The sequence below is a fragment of the Glycine max genome, chromosome 19 (assembly GCF_000004515.6).
Source record: "Glycine max cultivar Williams 82 chromosome 19, Glycine_max_v4.0, whole genome shotgun sequence".
NCBI lineage: Eukaryota > Viridiplantae > Streptophyta > Magnoliopsida > Fabales > Fabaceae > Glycine > Glycine max.
Window position 1 is genome coordinate 3,556,207 of NC_038255.2, and position 20,274 is coordinate 3,576,480.

A 20,274-nucleotide genomic window follows, 5' to 3' on the forward strand; every position below is an offset into this window, starting at 1 on the left:
AAATCAGGAAAGGTCATGCATCTTTATTTTTTTGGCAACGCTGGTGATTAATCATCCAATATCAAATGAATTAATCATCCAATATCAAGAAAAATTAACATAATATAAGATACAGTTTTAGTTAGATTAATTCAGTTTTCACAACCAATATCCATATTAAACGACCCAAAAAGACGATTTTTTGTGCTTGATCAGCTTTTGGATTTTTACGGTTTTGTATATAGTTTTAAAACAGTTAGATTTGCTTTTGAAAAACCCACCCACATTCTGTTCCTGTTGAGCATTATTTTTTTTATTGGATAACAATATTTAATCTCAGTACTTTCAGTAAAAAATTGGTACTAATTCTCATACTTTAACTTTTGATCAATTTAGTTCCCCTTTTATAAAGTTCGGAGACTAAATTGATCAAAGTTGAGATTCGGAAACTAAAATCAAGTTTCACTAAAAGTACAAAAACTGAACATATTTTATCCGTATTCCATTGCTTTTCTACACTGGTTTTCTTAAAAGGCCAGTGTAATAGAGGGATCGAAAAAAGCGTAACGAAAAAATCCTTGCCAAGAAAGGGCAAGCATCACTATAATTCATATCATTCAATATATAATGGTGATTGGAGAAGATATAATGCATTGAGAACTTAAATCAAAACCTTAATGACCAAAACTCCAAACTAGAATAAAGGTTAAACATTTAACAAAAATACAAATTGTAAAATTCTCAGCAAACAATACTTAATTTTTCCTTGATGCCATCTACTAATAAGCAAACATAAATCCTAGAATGCATCATCAGTTCTCAAAGAGATGTTCGATCAGGCAGCAACCACAATCCGCCCAGCAACTTGGTCAAGATCCCTTCGACCACTAGAAGTGATTTTCCTACCTCTGCAATTAAAATAAAAGTCACAGAAAGCTTTGAGTACTATAAGTATAGAATAAACTACAATGTGGTTAACAAATACTGAAAGAAACAATGAAATAAAAAAAATCAATTGAGTCTCAAAGGTCTTCTGAATCGATCTCAAAGTGAAGTTGAAACACCTAGCAATTGCTCCATTAGCATTTTTGGCATTTAAGAATTAAGAGCACAACACAACTTACCCTTTTGTATCAATCTCAACAATGCTCATGTTTTGCAACTGTTGCAGAATGTGTCTGGCAATTGCACCGCTGCTCTTGCAGAAATGTGGGGGACGGCTTCCATTTCTTTTGCTTCCACCATAGATCCTCTGGAAAGCACCAACACCAAGACCACCTCTCAAATAGATCTTTCTTGCCATTGAGGCTGTAACCAAGGTTGAACACCATTAATCTAACAGTAAATACAACAAAAACATTTACCAACATAATAGTGTAGAATATGGCAAACTTGCACTTAGTGAAGTGTACTCACCAGCCCTAATGTAGTACCAGTCAGGATCATATGGAGCCAACTCCTTAAATTTTGCTGTTTTTACAATATCGGTCCACTCAGGAAGCTCCATCTGTTGAATAACCACACACAAATCAACTGTTAGAAGGGAAACTGTAAGCTTCAAGATTCAAATGCCTATAAACTTAGTCACTTCACTTAAGTTAACACATAAATTTGTTACACACAACAATGATAGACAATAAGGAGAAGGCAACAAAAATGAAGTTAGCTCACAATTAAGATCAAAGTAGTTTTTAAAAAAATATAATTTATAAGTGAAATTAAAAAAAAAAAACATGTTTGTAATCCAAACAGACCACCCTTGAACATGCATCCTGCATGCAAAAAAGTGTGTTTCACAGTCAAGATTTTTTTACAAATCAGAAGAAAGTGTTGAACATCTGAATGCATGAGCCTAAAGAGACCCACGACAATATCCAAGCTCAATTTTTTTATCGGCAACGTACAGCACTGAAATCGCTATTGAGTAGGCAATACAGAGACTCTAATTTGTTGCCTTTATATTCACAACAGAAGAAACAAGGCAACACAACTTATCTTCAAATTAAGAAGCCCAAAAAACAAATAACAGACACCATTCTGGACCATGGAATGAAAAATCAACGCCATCACATACCTTTTTCCATACACCACTATACACCAAACTGTTTTCACTCTTAAATGAACCCCAGATATAAAACATTAACTCCCCCAATTTCCTATCAACAAAACAACACACTGATTAATATTCAAGGTTTTAAAAAATGCTCTGTGACCACAACTGAACCCACACCATCATGGTTTTCGAGATCTCCACTATCTCAATTGCAGCCACATTTGAAAACAAACTTGCAACCACAGTTTTAAACATACTAATATTACATCCAAAACAATAGTTAACCTAAAGCATCTACTTACCCTAATTGAGAATATTAATTCACCAGAATATCTGCACAACAATGGATTCATACAACACAAAGCCGGGTAGTAACCAGTAACTATGATTTTTCACTCATCATAAACATAAGCCAAGCAAAAACAAATTACTATCATTACTAATAGTTATAGGAACGAGTAACCCAAACACTCAACAAAAACAAAACGCAAAGCAACACAAACAACGACAACGACCCAGATGAACATGAACACTGAAAAAAGAAGAAAAAGTGGAAATTTGAGAGACCCAGAAAGAGAAAACGATGAAAGAGGTGGAAAAATTGAACCTTGCCGGAACGCTTGAGGTGGGAAGCATAAGCCTTCACGAAATCGTGAGGCGAAACATCCTTCACGGTCCTCGCAGTTGCCATTGATGAATCAAAGAGAAAACTGGTTATCTCGGAAACTCAATTTCTCTCTCCGCAGTGCGTAGGCGAAAGGGCATCGACAACTTTGCTCAGGGTTCTTATATAAATCGATCTCAGAATTAGGGTTTTCGCTTATTTTTGGGTCATGCCCGACCCGGTTCTAAGTCCATTGGGCTTCACTTTAAACTTATGTGCCCATTCTTCTGCTCAATTTTCCTTATTTCATTTCTTGTTTTTGTTTTATGATTGGCGAAATTCCTTCTTTTCTGAGTATTCTTTTTGTGAATATACACAAAATAAAATATTTATTTTACGCTATATTTAGCACACCAATTTAGCTAGCTTCTAGGTATAATTTTCTCTACAAACTTGTTACTTTCTCTTTAAAGAAAAATCTTATAATAATAATGTAAAACATGACAAATCACATTACAACACAAACTACGTACATATTCTTACTTACCCAAACAACTAAATAAGTAGAAATGAAAATGACTCATTTGTTGTATTTTGCACAATCCTAATTTGAAAATCATATATGTATTTGTGTTTCTAATATTTCATTCAGAATTTAACGTCTTTAAATCAAGAAAGGTCATACACTTTTATGTTTTCAGCATCATTGGTTGATCTGTTTTTGTTTTTGTTTAGATATTATTCCTTCTATTTTATTTATTTATTTACTTTTTAAAAATGTTTTTATTTATGTATTTAATAATTTAAGGTGATATTACTGAAAGAAAAAGATAATGAAACCACATTGTGGTGGTCCTTGTTGGGTACTTAGAAGTTCATGGCTAAGATGAAGTTCTTCACAATCTTTCAGTGAGCTAGCCAGCTAGGACTCTTTTGAAGTGCTTAATGCACAACAAGAACAAGAGAAAGTTACAGGACTTATATGTAATTTGTGAAAATTTTATATGCTTTATTTTTATTTTGGAAAGCATCTTGTATGAAATTAATCAAATGTCATTTTTTAATAATAATAAAACGTTATATTGTTTCTAATATGTTTTTTATTATTGATTAAAAATTATGCAAATTATAAGTCTCATTTTTTTATATATAACGTATAAGTCTCATTTCTTATACTAGTATAATAATCTGAGTCATGCACGTGCCTTAAATTTATAATTTATAAATTCTTATATATTTATTATAATTTTAACATATTTATAATGTTTTTATTTTAAATATATATGTTTGTCTGTCTAACCATGTGTGTATGTGTGTGTACATGAGTGTGTGCATGCTTACAATCAGGGCAGGTTCAAAATTATCTTATTATGGGGGAAAAAAAATACTAGTAACAGTATTTTCAAAGAAAATATATTACCTTTCATAAAGAAAAATATATTAATTTTAAGTTTTTACAAAATACACAATTTCATGGTAAAAAAATTCAAATTATTTAAGCTTCTAGAAATTACAATTGGGAACCAACAATGATTGATACAAGTGATATTGTAATAGCAATTTGTGTTTCTTAATCCAGTGATCCATAGTTTGAGTCCTTCTTAATCTTAGGGTATAAAATAAATCATATTATTACAATATGTATGTTTGAATAGTTGGTTCTTGAACATAATTACATAATTTTTATTTTTCATGAATTTTACCCCAATATATCAATTTAGAATATTTTATTTCTTATATTTTTAAGAATTTTGTGAATTTTATCTTCCACCATCTGTCCATTAATAAGAGAAAAAGGCTAGAGGGAAAAATTTTGCTAAAAAAACAGAAAGTTAGAAGTAAAGTTCGCCCAAAAGTAAACAAAAAAAATTAGGTGCAAAATATTTCAAAAAAGAAAAATTTGGGATAAAAAGTAAAATTATGTTATGATTAAAATGATGAAAGATAAAATTCATAAGTTTTTTAAAATATAAGGAATAAAACACCAAATTAATTTGTTGGGTATCAAAAATTAACAAATGAAAAATAAAACTAAAATTTATAAACTATAAAATCACAATCCAGTTCAAAAGTTTGAATAGTTGGTTGTTGAACATAATTACATAATTCTGTCAACAATCTTATTACTATATCATATGTATGTACTATATTCTGTTTAACGAAAATCTTATAATAATAATAATATAGAAAGTGACTAACCACATTACTACTCAAATTGTATACATGTACCCATACTTGATGAAACAACTAAACACAAATACGAAACTAATTATGTCTCCTTTGTTATTGTCTCCGTAATTGTAATTTGAAAATCATATTCATACTTGTGTTTTTAATGTTTCATTCAGAATTTAGTCTCTTCAAACCAGGAAAGATCATGCATCTTTATGCATTCAGAATTTAGTCTTCTCAAATTAGAACATCAGGCAAACTCATGCACTTTTATGCATTCTGGATTTAGTCTCTTCTTCAAATTAGGAAAGATCATACACCTTTATATTTTTCGACATCACTAGTTGATATGTTTTTGTTACTGTTTAGATATTATATTTCTTCTATTTCGTCATTGAGTCTCACTTGTAATTTTATAATTTTATATAAATTTTAACCAACAAATAATATAAAAAAAGTTATTACTATTATTATTTTCTAAACTATATTTATGCTTATTACATCATTATACATCATGCACAAAATTAGGTTCATGTAAGACACTAGGTGATTGAGGGAATGGCCTCAGCCCTTCAACTTTTTTAGGGCCTCAGTAATTTTATACATTTTTTAATAAAGTATTTTTTTTATTAATTTGAATTATTAAATATAAATTCTGTTATAGTGTAATATATTATATACTTATATTTTTATCAATAAAACCACTTGTAAGTATTATTATAAATAATTTAAGTGTAATTTTATTATTTAGTTAGGAATTACATTATATCGAAAGATTATTTTTTCTTAAAGATACATTATTTCTAAAATATTATTAATAGCACTTGTAACTATAACTATTGTTGAAAAAAAATTAAAACTAAAATTATTTAAATCTTATATAACGTTACCTTTGTCAAAAAAAAAAAAAAAACAGGTTGATTGAATTTGTCGTTTTAAATATTTTGATGAATATAGAAAAAATAAATTAAAATTTAATTGTAAATTTTGCTTAAGCGTAATCATTTGGTCCTGAACAAAATATTTCCTGGTGCAGGTTATAATTAAGTCAAAAGTGTACTCTTCTTTTGTATATACCAATGATGATACTATTATCATATTGGTAAAGTCAAGACCTACTAAATCGGCCACAATAATAGCAAAAGCAGTGGCCATAGATCGATCGGTGCACTTGGATGCTCTTTTGATCGTTGATCTCGGTAGCCGAAGACACCAACGTTGTGCACACTTGGCTCTCGAGGCTTCAAAATAAAAATAAAAATCAAACATGTCTCCAGACAAATGCAAAATCAGTGACCACAAGCCATAAAAACATGCATTTTTTGTTGTTGTTTGTTGCAAGTTAGTTAAAACTGTGTCACATTGATGGTTAATGCACCACTTGCATCGTAATCATCGAAGCCACACTTGTAAAAATCTAAACTAAAAGTCTAAAACCAAACCACTGTGTTCCAATTCTTCTTTGTATTCTCCATTCACCCTCATTGCGTTTTTTTACCCTTTTTCGGTGTCTTCTCAGATTCCTCACACGCACACTCTCTTCGATCTCAACGCCTCTTTGGCTTATATTCTCACCGACCCACATTGCCATTCTCACCATTCTTTGCAGATCAAGCACCCCTTTGGGAAGAGAAGAAGGAAAGTCTAGTTTTTTTGGTTCGTGGGGTTGGTTTTGCAAATGGCCTCCTTCTCGGTCCCATGCCCCAAGTGTCCTACAACTTCTTCTTCGTCTTCTCTCCCTTTGGGGTTGAATTCTCAAAAGGTCTCATTTCAAAGTGGGTTGATCTTGAAGCCTTCTCTTTCATTCGGATCTTTGTCTGCTGAATCTGCTGCATCAAGGATTCAGGTATGAGTTTTGATAAGAGAAAGAGAGAGAGAGAGTTCTTTTGCCTATGAGTCCCTGTTTGTTTGTTTGTTTTTTTTTTTTTATCTGCAAATGTTAATTGTTAGTATTGTTAGTTTTTACTAATAGGAGGGATCAAAGGCAATACCTTTCCCTCTTTTCCTTCTTTCTTAACCACTCAATCAGCCTTATATCGCTGAGTTCCCGTTTGTTGTGATTCAAATTTTGAGCATCTAAAGTTTTAAGTGTGTTTGGGTGAATATTTGCAAAAATTGCTTTTGAAGTGACATGATTTATGTATGTTTGGACGTTTTTATGTTTATTTTAAAAGCAAGTTAGTAGTAAAACTTAACTTAATATAGTTTTTTTTTATCCAAAACAAAAACTATTTAAAGTTTCAATCCCGAATAGGGAACATTTACTGAAAACCACGTTAGTTGATATTTAAATGTAATTCTAGATCATCTCACGTGAATCCAAATGTTAGGAACAAAAGACTAAGCTACTCTATGTTAAGCTACACTAAACTGATACTTGATAATTCTTCTCTGTCCATTCTATTTCCTTTAGTACTTATTTATACATGACTGGTGGTTGTCTGTTAGTGGAAATCATATAACAATAATATTCTTCTAACAGAATTGCACTACTAACTGCATAACAGAATTGCTATAACAGATTCTGTTATGACCTATGGTGCTGTAATCAGTGTTGCTTCTTCCTATCATCTGTTACTAAGGATACACATTAGTAATCCACAGAAAGCATAGTATTTCTTCTCTGATTACTTCAGTAATGTTACAGTTTTTGTTCAATTAATTTATTTTAGTAATAAAGAGTGATAGTGATACCTTTATCAAGATTCCCTTCAGAATTTCTAAATGTTCTGAAAGAATGAGCATGTTGAATATTTACAGTAATATACAAGCATGTATATCTTGAAGCCTGGTAAATATCATAGTTTAGGATGCTTATTAGTTTTGTATGATGCTCATAATAATCCTTCCACATTTTATTTTCCGACATGGGGACGGGGACTACAACTGAAGTTTTTCAGCATGAGCTCACTTACAGAAGTTCAATATATTCACAGCTATTTGATGGATTTGAAGCACAACTGCAACTAAAAGTTCAAATTGTTGAGCTTGTAATCTTAAACATTAGGTTTCGATGAGTTTAAAGTTGAAGAAATTATAACATGTCAATTGCAACTATTTCAGTTCATAGATGGCTCATCATTCACTGGATAAATAATAAATGTGTCAAATGCTTTGCGGATATAAATTATTTTTCTTGATTAATTAATTATTCCATTGCTATTTGTTGTCTCTTGCAGTGCCTTAACAGGAAGCAATTTTCTGTTCTGAAGGTCAGTATGCATCGAGTTATTTTGTTTTCCTGTTTTTTTGGTTAGCAGAGTTCACATTGAGTTTTATTCTGCTGTTCAAATGTGTTCTTCATTAGATTAACAAAAATTGTCACAAGTTACCCTGCTTTGTACACTGTAGGCTACTAAAGTTGAAAATTCCAACTCTGCCCCTGTAACGGTCAATGGACCTACTGTTGCTTCATCAAAAGAAAACCAAGTGCATAATGGAAAACTCTCTGATACTACTATCCCAGATGAAGCTTCAATTATTGCATTCATGTCTCAAGTTTCAGACCTTGTAAAGTAAGATTAACCAGCTTTCACTTTACATGCAATCACTTGTTTTTTTTTTTTTTTTTTTTAATTATTATGTCTATGTTAGCCTGTTGGGGCATGCATTGTTTACATAGTTTTTCTTTTAATATCATTTCCTTGGTCAGACTTGTGGATTCGAGAGATATTGTGGAACTTCAACTTAAGCAATCAGACTGTGAGCTCATGATAAGAAAAAAAGAAGCATTGCAGCCTCCACCAATTATAGCCCCAGCACCACCACCAATGCACTATGCCACTTTTCCTTCTCCGTCTTCGCCGCTACCAGCAGAAGCTGCTCCTGCTAGCTCTGCACCTCCAAAAGCAGCTCCTGCCTTGCCTTCCCCCGGAAAAGCAAGCACATCTTCTCACCCACCACTGAAATGTCCAATGGCAGGAACCTTCTATAGGAGTCCAGCACCTGGTGAACCTGCATTTGTCAAGGTATGTAAACATAGTAACATACATGGTTTAAATAGCACTCTTCTTTTTCTGCTGAGGTGTCAATTTGCAAAGGATAATTTGTGAAACTAAATTATTGCCATGTTCACCAAGCTAATCAATGAAGAGACTAATTGTTTTGCCTTTGCTTCAGGTGGGAGATAAAGTGAAGAAAGGCCAGGTTATTTGCATTATCGAGGCTATGAAACTGATGAATGAAATTGAGGTATGTGTATTTTTTTTCCTGTCTGTTTGTTCTTGTGTATTATTACATTTATTTTTCTCCTTTTACTTATCTTGTTTGCGTTCCCATATACTTGGGATATTTGTCCCATTGTATAGATTATCCTCCCATATGGTACTATACAGAAATCTTTAATACAAGGATCTGGCAGTTAAAAATCTAAAAGCACAGAACTGGTAAAGCTGTTAAAAGACTGTTTCTGTTTCTGTATTGCTATATGTTTCGGCTGCATTTGCACGCTAAGTACAAAGTTTACGCGGGGAGTGGTATGAAGGGATTAGGAAGTAAGTAAATTATGTGGTAGTGGAGAACATGGGAATACTTTTGTGTTAGGAGATGAATAAAATGAAGGAGAGACATTCAGAGTGAGTTATGTGGTATATTTTATCAATATCTGGGAGGAAACAGGACCCTCTAACAGCCTGTTGGACTCAAATTTTTCTACTGTAGTATAAAGGTTCTCCTTCTGAACCAATTTCTATTAGGCTAAAACCAAATCGACTAATTGCTTGGTTACCTTTCATTGCTTGGTGGCAGGCTGATCAGTCAGGAACAATAGCTGAGGTATTAGCTGAGGATGGGAAACCAGTCAGTGTAGACATGGTATTCTCTCTCTCCCTCTCTTTCTTTGTGTACGTGCATGTTTGTCTACAAAGTGCAAACTACATTCTTGGTTTCTCTAATTGATATACTTGTGCTTCATGCAGCCTCTTTTTGTAATAGTTCCATGAGTACCGGAAGGGACCTTACTTCAAAGTTGATATGAAATCTCCCTAGCTTGTTGGATAGCAGCATGGTATTTGATGTCAGATTTTCTGTTCAGAAATTTCTTGAGTGATAATGTTTGTCTCATTTTAAGAAATCCTTGTCTTCTTTAGCCCCCACCCCTCCTCTTAATTTATCGAGATATTTTGGACATAAAAGTCCCCAGCATATCAGAATGAATATTGGACATTTCAGTTCTAAGCAGATTTGACATTTGTAGTAGTATTTATGTTTTCTGTTTATGTTTTCTGATTGCCCCCTCTTTCTTGTATGAACATGCTTGCTGGATGTTACATTATCACAGTAATATATTATATACATCTTTGTGGCCAAAAAGATTATTTATCTTCAAAATAATTTTCTCACTTTAATGAACATTAGGCCCATTTTTTGGGTTGTGGCATCCCAACTCACCATTGTGTTCGGAGCAGTTCATGAACTGAAATGGATTCATTTCAAAATAAATTGTTTAGAATTTGAGTTCTTGTTGAATTGAACCATAACTTCGAAATCACGGTGGTGATATTGACTACTGATTAATATTGCTTTATCTTGGATGGGATAAGATAAATTTGTTCAGATATAATTGAACTCATATTACATGTTGCTTGTGAGATCTGCTCGCATACACTGGGGCTAGTTGCAAAAGAAATTTACCAAAGAACAACAATGATGCAAAAGATCTTTAGAATTCTCATAATTAAGATCAACGAAATGGTTTTTGAACTTCAAATAAACAATATACAGATCTAGTTTCATGTGTAATTAAAATTCTAGCAAAGACAACATCTGAATGTGACTAAGTGCTGGAGAAGAGCACTATTAGTCTTGAAAATGAAAGCATAGTTGAGAAAATTCAAAAACCTCCCATAATTAGTAATGCTCCTTCCCCGGTATGGATATTTTTTTAAAAAATAAATTAAAGATGCCACTGGAAAATTGTATCTCTATAAAACATCAACTCATTGCATCATCAGAAGATATGAGGAAATATAAGGAAGATATAAAATTGGCGTGATGGTTAAAGGAAAGAGGGGTTGTGGGTTCAAATTTTTCATTAACAAAAAAACTGATAAACTAATATCTAACATTTGCTGATAAAAAAAGAAAATCGTCGCCACCAGACAAACTTGGGATTTTGCATTTGGTTAGCTATCTTTATCTTTTTTCTAACATGGCTGGGACTGAGAATAGATTAGTCTTTGCAGAGATTTTTGGATGAACATGGAATAAATCTTCTTCTGAGAAAAGTGTTTCCATCATCAATTCCACAACAAGAAACACTCAGTACAAAGTTCAAGCTAATTAAATTAACCGTTAATCAAATATGTTACATGTTAAAACTTGGCACATCATTTATTTCCCTTTCTCTTGGATTTCAAGCCCTTTATTTCAATTACTTCCTATAGTTTTTAGAATGGATCGATGTTACTGCAAGCTAGAGAATTCTAGTTCTAGCATATATATATATATATATATATATATATATTAACATAAGTTCTTGTTGTGTGTAACCAAACTAGAACGTGAAACAAGGCTCTACCTTTTTGGTTGAGATTTTTTAACCAATGTAATTAAATAAAATAAAAAAGTGTGATATTATCATTCATATCCCAGTCAGCCCACTCATTAAAAATATGGTTGGAATTATCCTCCTATTTTTTATAATATATAATTATAGAATTATTTAGGTATTTAATTGTTAATTAACTTCAGTTAAAATTGAATTGGTTTGAGATTTTTAAGAGATGACATTAGGCTAGGATAAAGTGGAGGTCCAGCCCATTAATATTCCAGAAATTTTTTAAGAGTATTAATATTAATTTATTATATAATTTTTTATCAAAAAATATAATTTTCTCTAATACTTGTAAATTTTTATGATTTTTCTACGTCCAGAGATTCCTGTTTAGACCTTTCTAGAGAATATTTTTTTAGAAAACTCCTAAATTTATATTTTATTATTTAAAATATTATTTTAAATTTAAAACATTTTTCACATCATATTGACTACTTTTACAAATTTTTATTTTAATGGGTTTCTATATAAGAGAGGTGTTATATCCTCCAAAATGAATACCGACAAGTTGGTAGTAATGGTACTGGAATCCGTGATAGTAACGAAAGAAAAAATATACTCCCAAATGAATATGCCGAATGATGCCCGACTAAATAAAAATTAGACTTTATTCTGAACCAGTTGCGTCCTTAGAGATAAATACAAGTCTGATGGTTTTGATTTGCCTTACGGATCAATTTGATCGGTAAGTCTTTTACGAATCAAGTTGATCCATGTTGTTCCGTAAAAGGCTTACGAATCAAGTTGATCCGTAAGCCTTTTATAGAACAATACAGATTAACTTGATTTGTAGAAGCCTTACAAATCAACTTGATTCGTAAAAGGCTTATGGATCAAGTTGATCCGTATGCTTAATATCAACATACGGATCAACTTGATCCGTATCAACCTTACGAATCAACTTGATTCGTACGATTTACGGACCACCCTCACGCACACCCTTCACAAATGCAAAAAAAAAAAAATACAAGGACAATTTTGGTATTTTCAAAAAATGATGGGTGCACCTAGCAACACCCATGACAAATCTAGCTCATAACTTTAGCATAGGTTTACACATGTTTTGCAAAACCCGCTTGTGAGGATGTCTTTATTGTTGTTGCGAGATGCTATGAGCCTTCCAATTGCTCCTAGTATTCTTGGACTTTAGCCCTTCTTAATACAAAAAATAATAATAAAAATTGACGTGTTAACAATTTTACAACAAGTTGTTTATTTAATTTACCATCTATATACTATCTAATAAAAGAGAAGTACCTGGAAAAGGCTGTTGTGCCCTTATCTAGAATTGTGACACATCATTTTTTTCGGTTTTTTGGTTATTTTGCCCCTTTATTTTTTTGGACCTTTTTTTTTCTGTTGCCCCCCTCACATGTCGTGTTGCATGTGCAGTTTCGAACATATGTCACTCTCTGATTGGTGGATTTCAACTCCCTATTTAATTTCACTTAATAATCGGAACTCTCCTCTCTCTCCCCGTTCCTCCGCCACGTTTCTCTTTCTCTTCCTGAATCTTCTCCACGTTACTCTCCCTTCCTCAATCTTCTCTTTCTCTTCCTCAATCTTCTCCACATTACTCTCTATTCCTCAATCTTCTCTTTCTCCGTCTTTCTCTTTCTCTTCCTTAATCTTCTCCTCTTTTTCTTTTATCTTTTATCTTTCTATTTTTGAATCTTTTCCTTCAAATCTCTTTGAAGTTTTCGTGGTTCTCTTAATCATGGAGATGAAACGTGTCTCCGAATTTCCTCACACTTATATGGATCGTCGCCCAAGAAAGAGAGTTCCCAAGGTAACTTTTTTATCCTAAAATCTCATATGTGATATTTCTTCTTCTTCTTTTTCTTGCGTTTTTGTTTTTTCAGGTTGTAGATCTGGTGAAATTTGTGTACATTGGTTATGTTTGTTTCAGGTAACATGTCTTTTTGCCTCGCAAGGTTGAAGTGATGATTTTTTATGTTTTGTTTGATGCATCTGTTAGGTTTTTCCCTTTTAATTTATAATTTCCCTAAATTTTCTTTACTGGATTTCTTGATGTTTTTCATATGAGAAATCAAATGGCTTTCCTTCATCTTCTGTTTTCTTTAATGTTTTGTTTTTCGACTAAGAAACCAAACCACGAGGTTTTGAATTCATGTTTTTGACTTCCGTTTCCAATTTCTAGAAAGTCTTCTTTGGAGGTTTCATTTTTTTTTTTTCCATTTTCACTGCAGCTTGGTAGCTAATTTTTTATTTTATTTTTTGCTGCGGCAGGTATTATGTTCCAAGACATTACTACTCTATTGCTTGATCCCAGAGCATTTAAGGACACAATAGATTTGTTCGTTGAGCAGTACAAGGGCAAAAACATCTATGTTGTTGCAGGTAAAAAAAAAATACAAAAAGGAAAAAAACTATTACTGTTGCTGGTTTTTTCTAGCATAACAATAAAAAGGATATGAACATTATTTATTGTTAAACCTTTTACTTCTTTTGTTTGGTGCTTTGTATCAGGTTATTTTCTTCTTCAGTCATATTCCCTTAGCTCTTCACTTTCTCTTTGCTTCCTTTTGCAACTCAATGTGTGACTCTTTACGCCTGTTATGCATGATTGTGTTTAGTTTCTTATTTATTGTTATGTAACTTTTTTTCAACTGCAATTCTTTTTTTTGTCTGTTATGTATGTTTAGTTCTTTATTTCATGTTTTGTGCCTCTTTGGTATATCTTTTTCCTACCTGTTTAGTCCTTTATTTGGTGCTTTTTGCTTCTTTGTTGACTTTCCTGCTTTGTTTTTCTGTCCATTTTTTTTTCCTTTTCATTTTAACTTTTGTGATTCTATGACAAAGTTTCTTGATGGTTTTTTTTTCTAATTTTCTTACTTTCTTTCTTTTCTTATCCCGCAACTTCTAAAGGACTACATGTTTGATAAGACTTCTTTAGCTTAACTCCTTTTTTTAAAAAATTATTCCATTTTAATTTTGTTGTACGGTGATTTTTGAGGTATGAAATTTATTTTCTTGTGATAACTTTTTGACTGTGTGGTTGCTAGATTGTCACTATGAACTATATCAATTTTAAATCAAAACATGTAATCTAGAAAAGCATTCTGTTTTGTGCTAGATCTTCTGAATTTATCTAAATTTATTATTTAAAATTGTGAAAAAGTTTAATTTTAAACTAATTGTGGGTTTTATATAATTACTTTCGTTTAAAATCATTTAGTTTCATTACTTTAGGTGTTTTTTATTTAGGTGGACAATTTTTAATGCATGGGATGGTCATTGCTAATATCTTTTTCCAGGGAATAAATATCAGTTGATTATATATGTAAGATTAACATGGTGGGTTTTTTCTTTAAATGTTTACACTCTTAGTTTTATTGTGGTATCTGTACTTGCATAATAGAATACCTATTGTTGAACTTCACAATTTATGTGTCAAACTATTCTTACTTTTATGTCTTACTGTGGTAATTTGTATATCTTATAAGTAGGTACTTAGTGACTGATTATTACCAGTTATGTTTAATCCTTTTGCTGATGCAATTTTTGTCTTTGAATCAGTTTAAAAAATAGACAAAAAAAAACCATATTGTTTATATTTGTAGTATGCTCGGGTTTTAAGGGAGAAAGGAATACAGGTTAAGGTCATTGTGTTTCCAAATGATGTTCATGGAATTGAAAGGTAAACAAATCTTAGATAAATATCTCTCTTCCGGCTAATCAGAATTGTAATAAATAATAAAGTTTGGTTATAGCTTTTGTTGAGGCCACAATCCGACTTTGAAAGCTACCTTAACATTGTCATGTGGTTCAACAAGTATTGCAAATGACCAGCATTCCTTGACTACTGATTGAATCATTTGACTCCCTTAATATTAATGTTATTGGGACAGAGTGCATTTTGTATTTGAAAAAAAAAGGGAACAGACTATATTTGTCATTGTTATCTTCATTTTTTAATAAAAAAGTTGGTTCATTGAAAGACGTATTTTAGCTTTGGGTTATGAAAAAGACAAGACATTTTGATAACTTAAATATAATAAAATTCTCATTATTTATAGTTAATTTTCTTTGGCATTGTGTGAACCGAGAATTGATTATTTTTTATGTTGATCTTCCAACTTCATTAACATTGGATGTCGAGAGCAAGAGGCTCAACATTGGTTTAATACTATTATGGTTTAATTACCAAATTTATGTTGCCGGCCAACATATAATAACATTTTGTCTAAAGACCAAACTTTTATATTTTATAGTAACTAATTACTGTCAGGTATTTACTTTAATATTATTTTTTTTTCTTCACATTTTCTCTTTCATAAAATCCATTGAAACAACTTTACACACGAATGTATGTGATCGATTAAAAAATTAAGTTAGATTTATACAGAAAGAGAGACTGATGCATAGCTACCATTTTGAATTATTATCATTATATCTAAGATATTTAAAAGGAAGGAATAGTGTATATCAGTGGTTAAAGAATGGTAGAAGAAAAATGAAAGCAAACAAGGAAAAGAAATCATGATTCAACACTCCTAATTGATATTTTTATAAGTTCAGTTTAAAAAAATTAATTTAAACTACAAATGTAAATTACACTATGCATTTTCAGTAAAAATAAAAGAATTAGTTTTATATCTTTTAAAATGAATAAAAACTTACACATACATGAAGTTGCACGCAAATGCCGGATATGCAATTAATTAAATTTTCATAATTTTTCATCGTATAATTAAATTGGAACCACAATGCGATTATTATAATTTGATTTATCAATAAGTGAAAATCTAAAATATATTACACAGACAATCCTCATACATTATATTAACTCGCTTAATTATTTAAAAAATATTACATATGTATTCTTATAAGAAAGGTCATTCTAATGTTTAAAAACCAACAAATATCATTATTATCAACCAATTAGAAACCATTATTAGTAACATTACCAATTATCATATTCACAGGTATAAACACATCTATGCAGCCAATCTTTCAAACCCTTTTAGATTAAGCTAAAGAAAGAAGCTTACAACCTCAAAAATCAACGCATAAATCAAAATTAAATTTTAAAAAAGTGACTAAATCACATACCTGTTGGCAAGACCATTGACAACCACTTAATTCACTACGAAAGAGAGAACCCAGAAAATATTATTATTATTATTATTATTATTTAGGCTCTGTTCTTCTATAATTTCTTCGTTTGTTTTCTAATCACAAAATAAATAAAGAAGATTGCGGAAGAAAACTTGGGAATTATTGATAACTCCCTAAAAGGTTTACTTTTTATTTTTTTTGGTAACTTGAAATCGTTTGCAGTTTGAAGCCGAGAAAATATGTTCTGTGTTCTCTCTTTTGTAGTGAATGAAGTTGCTGAGCTTGGTACCAGTTTCTCGCGGACAACGATGTTAGCCATGGAGATTAAACTTTACTACATGATTTATGATAAAATTTGGGAGATTGTCATTAGAAAACAAAAAAAAAAAAAACTAGAAAGATAGTGATACCAACTGAATTTTATTTGTATTTTCTTAATTTTACAAACAATGTTTTGTAGTTTGAACACCTATTTTACTATAAGTATTAAGCCTTTTTTTGCTTCAACCCTGCATTTTCTTTTAAACCAATGTTTTGTGGGTTTTAAAACAATGTCTTGTTAATTTAGAATTTTTTTTTTCTTTCTGATTTTCCCGCTCGCAAGGTGATCCACGAAAAAACATCCAGCCGATAAGTTTCTTTCTTTGTGCTTTGCTTTATGCATGTTTATTATTATTATGATTATTATTATTTTGATGGAAGGTTTAAGCTATTTGAGAGGTACTTCAACTTCAAATTTCATGCTATTCTGTTATGGATTTATCTCTTCTTTTTTCATTCTTATTAATTCGTGTTTCATTTTCTTCTTTACAATTACAGTCATGTTATTCTCATTTTTTCGTCATTCGCTTTTGTGATCTCTTCTCTCCACCATCAATAGGTCAGGGCAACCACGAGATTTGAAGATGTTAGTGTTCCTCTCATTTTTAACTTGAATTTTTTTTAAAAAAAATTTCCATGCTCTGTTACACTCCCTGCGTATTGATCTGCAATTGCCTAATTTCTGTTTGTTGTAAACATTTATATTATAAATGTTAAAATTATTTTTATTATTTGTTCAATTCTTTGATTTTGAAATAGGTAGCGACAATTCCTAGAAAGAGAAAGAGCCAAGAAGATAACAAGCTCTGCTAAAAACAACATTTATATTATTATTATTATTATTATTATTATTATTATTATTATTATTATTATTATGGAGGCTATGTTCTTCTATAGTTTCTTAGTTTATTTGGTATACAGTTGAGGTTAATTTCATTGCCATTGTCTTGAATTTTGGTCATTTTATTGCTCGGTACACAGGCAAAAAAATGACAACATTCTTCAAATATGCCGTGAGGTAATGTTACCACAAGATCCTTCAAACAATAAAAAAATATAGGTACAAACAATCAAACTATACCAAGGCTAATTGTAGTCTTTTTTTTTTGTGTATCTATGGCTGGTGAATATAAATTATAAGAAATTGAAAGAAAAATTAGATCATGACTCCACTTGGTGTCTCAGTCAGTTTCCAGGTATGCTTGAAGTATTGACCTTTCCTTTCATCTTCTCCTTGACCTCCTTAATCTACAAATTATTGCATTCGTGTCAAGGCAAATCCGGTATTTTACCTTTGGTTGAGGGTTATCAGAAACTTTGCAATGCATCAACGTTAGAAACTTCAAGAAAATTTTAAAAATGTAGATTTAGGTCTAATTTAGTAAAATATCAGTTTGTAAATTAAGATTTATCTTTTACTTATATATTTTATTTTAATAATGTTTGGTTTTATTCTTAGGAGGAGGAAAATAGACCAAGTGACCTGCAGTCTCACCCACCAAAATTCGCCTCTCTCTCCCTCCTCTGATTATACATTAATTTGAATTTAGCAATTTTTCTATTGAGACGATAAAATATATTATCAATTTTTATGTTGAGATGATAAAATATAGAAAAATAATGTGTGGAGGGGCCGTAAATACCAAGTCCCATGCTCTCGCTGTCTGGATTAATGGAGGCGTGCCCCCAGTTTCCCTTTCCTCTATGTTCTCCAAGTATAATGTATCCTGCATTAAATTTGATGATGATGACTGATAAAGTTTGAATGAATATTAGGTGAAGGGGAAGAAGATTTTAAAATGCTTTGCAAAATGAATATTGAAATGGATGTAAGTCTAAATATTTTAATGTGGTTTCTGTCGTTGGTAAGATGGTTTATTGCCTCTAGCTAGATTTGGATGACGTAATGTTTATATATATTAAGAAACTGAAAGGAAACTATTTCTATTCGAGACTTTTCTGTTAAAAAGGAATACTCATAATAAATATGTGAATTATTATTATTATTATTATTATTATGAAAGATGTAGTTGTACTGTGATTGATTTGACTTTAGCATATTTTTCTTCTGCACTTACCGAGGAGACTACACCAACTTTGGAAGGCAAGTTTAGCTTTTGAGGGAAGTTTCTCACAAATGAATACACTTCATCTCTTTCTTTGCACTATTTCTCGAAGACCAAACCTCTTTCTCCTACTCCACTTCTTTTTCATTGTTGTTTCATCTCTCTCTTTGCACTAAAACATGATTAGCAAGTTCTTTTTCTACTCGACTTTTTCTTTCAAAATGATTTTACATCAATTTTTTAAAAAAAGGCAATTTCAAGGCGTGTTTGATTGTGTTTTTGTTTTTTTAATCTATTTTATACAATAATTTTAAAAATAGAGATGTTTTTATTTTTTTTAGTTTTTTAGTCACCATAACATTGCATTAGTATAAAATATTAATCAATTTTATTAATAACTAATTTTTTATAAAGACATATATTTATTACTACTAAATAAGTTATTTATACTAATACAACTTAGTTTTATTTATTAATATTATCTTATTTATATATACTAATAATATTAACTATTAAATACTAAAAAACAATAAATATATAATAACACTAAAATAAATATAATATTATAAAAAAATAACTTATAATTCTAATACTATATCTTTTCCTAAAATAAATACTATAAATAATAACTTTGTTTTACATCCATTTTTTGCACCATTTTTTTCCTGTTGTCCCAGCCACATGTGACTCCCTGATTGACGGATTTCTAACTCCCCATTTAATTTCACTTAATTCCCTTGTTGCCTCTCCCACATGTCTCGCTGTCCAGGCTTCTCCAGTCATGTCGATGTGGACGTGTAACACACTTTCTCCCATGTCCGAAAACCCTTTTTTTTTTATTATCGTTTACCTATTCCTTCTTCAAAAGCGTGTTCTTCCTTCTCCAAAACCAGAATGAAACTTCTCTCTCTAAAAAGCGCAGTTTCAACTTTCTCTCTCATCGCTTTGTCGGAATCTCGCCACCTCCGTCGCCGGAAAGGTGAGGCTCGGAGCTCGCGAGTCGTGACGCCGTCCTCAGGAGAACCTAATGCAGCCTTTTAAACAAATAATCACACAACCATCAGAATCACAAAAACAAAAATGTTCATGCACAACATGTACATCATATAAAATGAAAATTAATAATAATAATAATTATTATTATTATCATTATAATAATAATTATTATAATAAAAAATAATAATAATGATAATAATAATAATAACAACAACAACAACAATAAAATTAAATAGAATTCTAATCCAGCTTTTTGCAACAAACTTTCTAACAAAAGAGATGTACCTGTGCCCATACCTGAAATGATTTATTATTATTATTATTATTATTATTATTATTATTATTATTATTATTATTATTATTATTATTATTATTATGTATGCTCTAGCTGAAGGCTCTTTTTTATGTTGTAATGTCGGAAGTGAACATTGTGATATTTTTCTAAGGT

At 30.9% G+C, this 20,274-nt stretch overlaps 2 protein-coding genes across 2 annotated transcripts; one reads left to right on the top strand and one right to left on the bottom strand.

Annotated features, from left to right (window-relative positions):
* Window positions 1-597: 597 nt before the first annotated feature.
* Window positions 598-2,787, bottom strand: LOC100527647 (uncharacterized). The gene is given in 4 exon segments (NM_001248495.2): window positions 598-887; window positions 1,104-1,287; window positions 1,396-1,486; window positions 2,640-2,787. Coding segments are annotated over 4 exon segments (432 nt in total). The 5' UTR covers window positions 2,724-2,787; the 3' UTR covers window positions 598-814.
* A 3,185-nt stretch (window positions 2,788-5,972) lies between these two features.
* On the top strand, window positions 5,973-10,118 carry LOC100777962 (biotin carboxyl carrier protein of acetyl-CoA carboxylase 2, chloroplastic-like). The gene is made up of 7 exons (NM_001254594.3): window positions 5,973-6,654; window positions 7,988-8,020; window positions 8,160-8,323; window positions 8,461-8,776; window positions 8,928-8,999; window positions 9,555-9,620; window positions 9,725-10,118. Exons 1-7 carry the CDS (start codon window positions 6,487-6,489, stop codon window positions 9,746-9,748), a joined length of 843 nt encoding a protein of 280 aa, NP_001241523.1. The 5' UTR covers window positions 5,973-6,486; the 3' UTR covers window positions 9,749-10,118.
* The last annotated feature ends 10,156 nt before the right edge of the window (window positions 10,119-20,274 follow it).